Source organism: Barbus barbus (assembly GCF_936440315.1).
Source record: "Barbus barbus genome assembly, chromosome: 4".
Lineage (NCBI taxonomy): Eukaryota > Metazoa > Chordata > Actinopteri > Cypriniformes > Cyprinidae > Barbus > Barbus barbus.
The window spans coordinates 14047334-14054910 of NC_136732.1; the positions used below are offsets into that span (position 1 = coordinate 14047334).

Consider the following 7577-nt stretch of genomic DNA (forward strand, 5'->3'; position numbering starts at 1 on the left):
TCATCACATGCACCTGATGCTCATTTCACAATCACACACACTATTTAAACCATGGACTTCCTCAGCATCAGGGCCGAGTATTGTTGCATTTATCACTCACCTAGCGATAGCACCTTTCAGAGCCATTCTTATAGTCTTAGTCTTGCCTTGTTTTCCTGCCGTGTCTGACCCTGCCCGTGTTTTCTGGATTTACCCCTTTGCCTTGCCGTTTGGACTGTGTTTGCTCCCCGTTTGGATTATTGCTGCCGACTCTGGATTATCTCTCTGCCTTGCCCCTTCGGATACTGTTCGCTGATCGTTGACCCACTCTTGCTCCACGGATTGCTCTGTCTTGCCCTTGCCATACCTGTTTGCCACTGTCTGACCCTGCCTGTTTACCGACCATGTTTTCTAATAAAGCTTTGCATATGGATCCGCACGTCTCGTCAGCCCCGTAACAGTTATATTGCATATTAGGTTATAATGTGTAGACTCAGTGCATCTCAGGGAACATGTTCGGGCTTGTTCACCTGACGAGTTAGCTAGACACCCAGTGCAGTAGTGCGATCATTTTATAGAACTTCGATTCATATCTGTATCTATATTATATTTATATTGTTTACTTCATGTTAAGTTCACTAATGTATCATTTACAATGCTGTTACTTATGAGTATTCAAGTACTGCTATAAAGATCTGTTAATGTATATTTATTCATTTATTTATATTTGTATACTGTTTTATATTTACAGAACCACACACATCTTTGCACAATAAATCACCCTGAAGTACATTCCTGGTGTGAGACCTAATGTTCTGAAAGGACATCCTGTCAATGAATCCGAACCTGAGTTAGACTGAGTCAGCAGTTTTTTTTAGTTAAGGTTTACATTATTGTAAGTAACAAAAATATTTTTTATGGTTTTAGTGTTAAATTAACTATAACCCTGAAGAGAACTTGGATCTGCTGTAGTTCAGGGACTCACGGAATGAGGGTTTTTTGGCTGGTTTCCTCCGCTTGGGTGTGGAAGTAGAGGAAGCACCAGGATCTTCACTGTCCTTACTACTTCTGTCATCTTTACTTCTCTTTCTTTTGTAGCTCTTCTCCTTTCCTTTCTCTGCCTTTGCTTCACTCTCCCCCTCTGTCAGTGTCTCAACATCTGGAGGTTTCTCACAGAGTTTGAAAGTGCCTGGGACTAAGAAAAAAATTAAAAGGTACTGTACATATGAACGCATTCTTGCTTTATCATTGCATAGAAATCTAGCATAGCAGCGTGAGCCTCTAACAAAACATAAAGCTGATAATAGTGAAAACCACTGACGATCCAGCAGACTGTTTTTGAGCTTGCATAGCGTTGGGTACTGCTCCAGGATATGATCTTCAAACACACAGCGCCAGAACCGATGCATTTTCTGAGGTCTTTTTTTCTCCAACCAGTCCAGAACCTCATAGAAGCCCTTCTCCTTCTGCTTACGAGAACGCATCTTTTTCACATTCTACAGACAAAAACAGAGAGTAAGACATAAAGGAAGATCCAACCCTCTTTGCAGTATTGCGCCTGTTAAAGATGGTTTTCAGATATGTCGCTCTGTCTCTATGTCTCTATAATAAGTGCTTCGGAGCCACTGGTGCAGCTTACAATGTCTAAATTTGCAGACATTACATCAAATAAGTGGCTAACATAATGTTTATTACAGAGCAAATGAACCAATCTGAAGATGGACCATTTTCTATATTCACTATTCAGGTAAAACTCACACTAAATAATTCGTTCATACCAAATCAAGCATTTTTAGCATTATTTTGATCTTTTATTAGGTAGAAGACTCTCTATTGCAGTCCCACATGACCAGGACGGTACACCTAATATCAGTGCACAGGTGTTAACTACTGTAGGAAGGAGAAAGATCAGCACATAGTGTGTTTTTGTCTCAAACAGCTACCCATTCACTGCTGAAATTGGCTAAATCCTCAATTTGAGTCTTTCTCTCTCTATGGATCTCAGCATTTTTAGACAGAATTTAGGATATATAAGTATTACAATTAAATGTGGCATAATTTAGTTTACAGTTCAGCTGAAATGTTTGAATATGTTGACAAGATGTTACTTATATATTCTTACGTTAGAGTAAAAAAGGTTTTAAAAAATAGGTTAAAAAAAAGTTGACACTAATGTGGAATTTTCTCCTCTCTCTCTGTTTTAAAATAGCATTGGAAACCGGGATCTCCACTGAAGGACTGAGTACATTTGTGTTTGTGGAGACCAGGGAACATTCTGATGTTGTCAAGTTCTGAACAGGAACCAATCTTTGGAGAAGTTCATTTATTCCCAAAGGTGGACAAAAATGTTGTGTTGGCTTTTACTCCTATGCTGTGGAAAAGATGGAGGAGTACAGACATTGAAAATAAGCAATGTTTTTTGAGCATCAAAGAGACTTCTTTCAAAAACATCAAGACACCTATTCGCGCACCAATAATGCGAATGTTTTTTTTTTCATCCAGTCCGACGAATCTTTTCAGTTTTGCAAAGCGAAAACACGGGCCGTCCAATAAGAGTTGAGCTAAGATGACGTAACCGGAGCAGCTGCTGTTGCACAAAAGGGTGAGAATGGTGGCGCTGTTTTGAAAACCAGTATAAACAAACACAGAAGAAGAGCATCCCGGATAAGAGAGTGGATGCTGAGTTCTTGTTGTCGTTGGTATTTAAGAACAGATTTATTCTCACATGTTCTTCATACATACATTTCTAATCAGGGCTCTCAAGTCTCACGCATTCGCCGTGAGACTCACGCATTTCAAGCAGTTCACACGCTCTCACGCCACACCTTGTATTTCTCACGCTGAGAAGGGATAACTTGTCCCGCTATATGTACAATTAATAGACGAGGGAATACTGAGGTAAGTTCTCTGCCGAGTTCAGGGTAACCCCTTCATTTATTTATTTATTTTATTTTAAGATTCCTGGACGAAATCACTTGCCTGTGAAAAGTGAGAGCTGATTTTGGGGAATATAGCCAAATTCGTGCTAAAGTGTATTATTGATGCAGTCAAAAAAGCTCCCCAACTGCTCTGCAACCAGATCTTTAAATTAGCTTTGGCTTACAGAAAGGAAAGTACTAGAGATGTTATAACAGTTGGTAAATCTGATAAAAGACAGACAAATTCATCCAAATAAAATAAATAGTTTTACATAAAAACTATCAAAAATACAAAGAAATTTGGCCCCAAACATGCCAACTGAACAGCAGCGCTCAATGTACATACTGTACACACACAGCAGGATTACATAACTTGTCCTGAGCATGTATGTAAAGCTGTGTGTGTGTGTGTGTGTGAGAGAGAGAAGAGAACACATTTAAGCTTATGTTTTTTTTTTCCTGTTGTGTTTGTTGCACATTTTGATGCCTGGTAGGGGACCCCCATATAAAGCACTGTGGCTTCCCCTCTCAAATTCAGATGCAGTGTGCTTTCCATGGTGGGTTTGAACAAAACTAGGAACAGTTTGGCTCTGGGTGGAACACTATTATCATTATCTATCATGACAATGCTTTATGTGGAAGTCCTCTACCCCTGTCATCAGGCATCAAAATGTGCAACAAACATTTACAACAGAAAAAAAGAAACATAAGCGGATATGCGTACTCTCTATGTCTCTCTCTCTCTCTCTCTCTCTCTCTCTCTCACACACACACAGCTTTACATACATGCTCAGGGTAAGTACTGTAATCCTACTATATATGTGTACAGTATGTACATTGAGTACTGCTGTTCAGTTGGCACGTTTGGGACAAAGATTCTTTTTATTTTTGATACATTTGATACAAATTTATTTTATTAGAATGAATTTGTCTTTCATCAGATTTACCAGATGTTATCATTTCTATTTGTGCTGGTCAATTATGAACAATAGGTAAAATTGAACTGCTAGCAAAAACTTGGGTGCTGTAAATATTTGAGTTGCTCCTCCCCTTTGCGTGGCCCCTCCCCTAATCTCACTCCAAACTTTCACTGTAACTTGAGAACCCTGTTTCTAACAATTCTCCACTGAATCATGTGATCTGTAGAGCACCGTCCGTTTTCTTCCACGTGCGCGAGTGTTATGAGTCAGAGCACGTTCACTCTCTAGATCTTCCATATAAAAAAATAGAGTGAAACATTTTTCTACACATGAAATATGAAAGCAAATAGACATGATTATGATGACATATTTTCTGTATGTGTTTTGTATGCAGCTCTTTTTCTTTTTTATAGCAATAAAGGATGTTGAAACACAGATTGAGTGATTACATGAGACAGAATACAAATTTCGGTAAATTGTACTCCTTCTTTCAACATAAAGAATGTTTATTCATTTTGTGCATCTTGTTTCTTTCACTTGAGATTACTAGCTAAGGTAAAACCGTTTCTGTCAACCAGCAATTTTTAAAAGCTTATTCATGCCTTTATTTTTGTAAGACTGGACTACTGTAATTCTCTATATGCAGGTGTGAGCCAATCGCTGTTAACTCGCTTACAACAAGTGCAGAATGCTGCTGCAAGATTATTGATGGGTTTTCGTAATCACCAGCATATAACACCTATTAGCTACTTTACATTGGCTTCCAGTTCACTACAGGGTCAATTTTAAACTATTTTATAAAGTCTTACACAATCTGGCACACTCTTATTTAACTGATCTTTTACATGTACACAAACCTCAAAGGAATCTAAGGTCATCAAACCAGATGATTTTAGATGTCCCTAGGACAAGATTAGTGAACGGGCATTTTCAGTGGCCCCAAGGCGTTGGAATAGCTTGCCTTTATATATTAGTATTTTACCTACATTGGGTTCTTTTAAAAAATAAAAATAAGTTGTATTTATTAGAGTTAGCCTTTGGCTCAACACATTGATTTAACAAAGTGGCTCTCCTTCTTTTCTATGATGTTTGTTTTACTTGCTTATTTACTCGTTTTCTTCCTGTGATGTTGGTCTCCTTTTTATTAGTTGCTATTTTGCAGCACATTAGTCAACCTGCACTGTTTTAATTGTGCTCTATAAATAAACAAACAAACATTTTACTCTCGTGCTGAAACTGGTATTAAAGCAGAGGAGACGATCAGTTTATGTGCACTTTGCGCTGCCTTTTCTAACTGAGCCGCAGCCGCGACCTGTCCAACACGTTCTCACTCCCAACTCGTCACATTAGGGTTGGTCAGGACCCCTTGGCGTCACTTTTTGATGCACAGGGTACCCCTTTAGCGTCATTTTTTGACATGCAGGGTCCTCCATTGCTTTAAATAAGAAACCCTTGGCATCAATATGCAGACGTGAAAAGGCACTGGGAATTTTATTGTCATGATTAAATTATATATTGAGTAATAATATCGCCATTATTGCATATAAGTTGGGGTGTGATTTTTCAGTGTAAACGGTCATAACAGTTCTATTTATATTACATTAATTACACATTTATGATCACGTAACCCAAACCCTGCCCCTAACATTCATCAATAAAACACAAGATATAACAGGCAGATACAACTACCGTCATAATTTATTCAAAAAGTATTAATATTCCATAATCTTCAGCGATTAAAACCTTATGTTTTACTCTCTTCTTCACATAAAGACTTTGTATGGCTTCAGAAGACTTTGAAGGCAACATAACTTGTTTGTAATGCTTTTATACTACTTGTTTATGGTTAGTTTTTGCAAAAAATACCCGTGACTGCACTTATATTTGCCTGTTACATGTTTTATATTGTTCAGAAGTGGGTAGGTTTAGGGTAGGGGTGGGGATAGGTGCTCCAATGAAAGTATGAATTTATTTATATAAAATTATTTCTACTTTTTACAAATATATGCAAACCATTAAATTAAGACAAACAACTGAAAACAAAGGACGACCCTGCAAGTCGAAAAATGATGCTAAAGGGGTACCTTGAGCGTCAAAAAACGACACCAAAGGGGTCCTGACCAAGCGTCAATATGTGATGAGTTGGGAGTGAGAACGTGTTGATCTGTCACTCCACATTAAGCTACGCCAAAACGGCATTTATTGAATACTGTAATAGAAGTCAAAATTTGAGACGTTGTTTTATATCAAAAGTATAAAGCGCAAAGCCTATTGTAATTTATTAGATGGGAGGTGCACTACAATGTTCCGTTCATTAACTGAAAGCAGGCTAGACTAATCGATTCCTGAGATTTAAGAATCCACATTGTTTCGTAAAATGACAATCAATTCAAATCGAGAAATCAGAAGTTTTTTACCCAGAAGAATAGAGTAACGATACTGAAAGTTCAGATTTGCCATTACAGAAATAATTACATTTTTATGATCAATGCAGCCTTTGTGTATCCTGGTGCAGTGGTGTAGTGGTGCCTGGAGAAGTGGTTATACGCTTAATGTATGACCCCCAACATCCCACGGCCCTGACCGCATCACTGTCTTTAACATGTGTTTTTAGGGATTATTTTAATTTATTCTAGTGGTCTGTGATGGTTTGGCTACTGCAGGACACTATGATTTGCATCTGAGGGGATTTAGAAGTGGGTATATACACGCAAAGCCGACTGATAAAGAACTGGCTATACGCCATACACCTGTGTATACCCTGCACTATACACCACTGGTGCATACACACAACATGGTAAAGCCAGTTTTTGCAATGACAATATATGGTATGCTGGAAATGTTGTATTGATATTGTGAAAGTCCAAAAATATGGTATTATTAGAGTGAAAAAATCCAAAAACATAGTGCTATGGTACACTGACGAACAAAATGGTATGGTATTACTATGGTTAAATGCCACAAAACAATATTATCATACCACACCAAAAATATCAGGGTATTACCATGATCCAAAACATGGTATTACTATGATTAAATGTTCAAAACAGCCTATTATTATGGGACCATGTTAAAAAAAACATAAAAACACAATGAAATTGCCACAGTACATGCCCCAGAACAATGTATTGCTATGGTTGAATGTCCAAAAATGATGTTATTATGGTACCAAAAATAATACTAATAAAATAAAGCAATGTAAATGTGGGTGTTTTTCTACCTCAAAAAGTTTCTCCGGCACCAGATCGTAGTCTCGCAGCTGAGTGAGGAGTCTGTGCGGTTGTTCTATGCACGAAATCTCTGTCTTTTTCCGGTGGAAGAAAAACAGCAACTCTTTATTCGTTAGAAAGTCTAACGGGTCCATTTGGCCGCTGACTCTATAGTGCAATCTACAGTGTGACATGAAATCATTTTAGCATGTGGATTAATACAATGCAGCAGATACAGTTCTGTTTTAAACGCATTATTATAAAGCAATGTCTCACACACTTGTACAGGAGATGTTTTGCTTGCGTTAAAGCAACAGCTGCATATTTGACTCTTGTGTAAAGTTAACTTACCACCGACTGAACTGTCTGAAGAATTGAACAGGATAATTTGTGTATTTCTGTACTTGGCACGAGGAGTAGTAAAACAGAGAGTTGCTTCCCAAGTCCCCGCTTGTATCTTAGTCTGGTTGATAAAGTGAGAAGAATGAGGAAGTGGTGTAGAAAAAGCGAATGTTAACCTGTTAAAGATGGATTTCCGCCTCCGGATGAAA

General features: G+C 38.0%; 1 protein-coding gene across 2 annotated transcripts in view; it reads right to left on the reverse strand.

Moving 5' to 3' along the window:
- LOC306868730 (uncharacterized protein) overlaps positions 1-7577 on the reverse strand; it is a 28555-nt gene extending 20978 nt beyond the window's left edge. The window contains exons 1-4 of one of the 2 annotated variants that reach the window (XM_079415034.1): positions 7378-7577; positions 7038-7206; positions 1301-1475; positions 965-1174 (exon numbers count right to left, since the gene is read on the reverse strand). In XM_079415034.1, the coding sequence (XP_079271160.1) occupies positions 965-1174; positions 1301-1475; positions 7038-7181 (529 nt within the window). In that variant the 5' untranslated portion in view covers positions 7182-7206; positions 7378-7577. The remainder of the gene's footprint in view (positions 1-964; positions 1175-1300; positions 1476-7037; positions 7207-7377) is intronic. The other variant, XM_079415035.1, reaches the window with a different exon arrangement.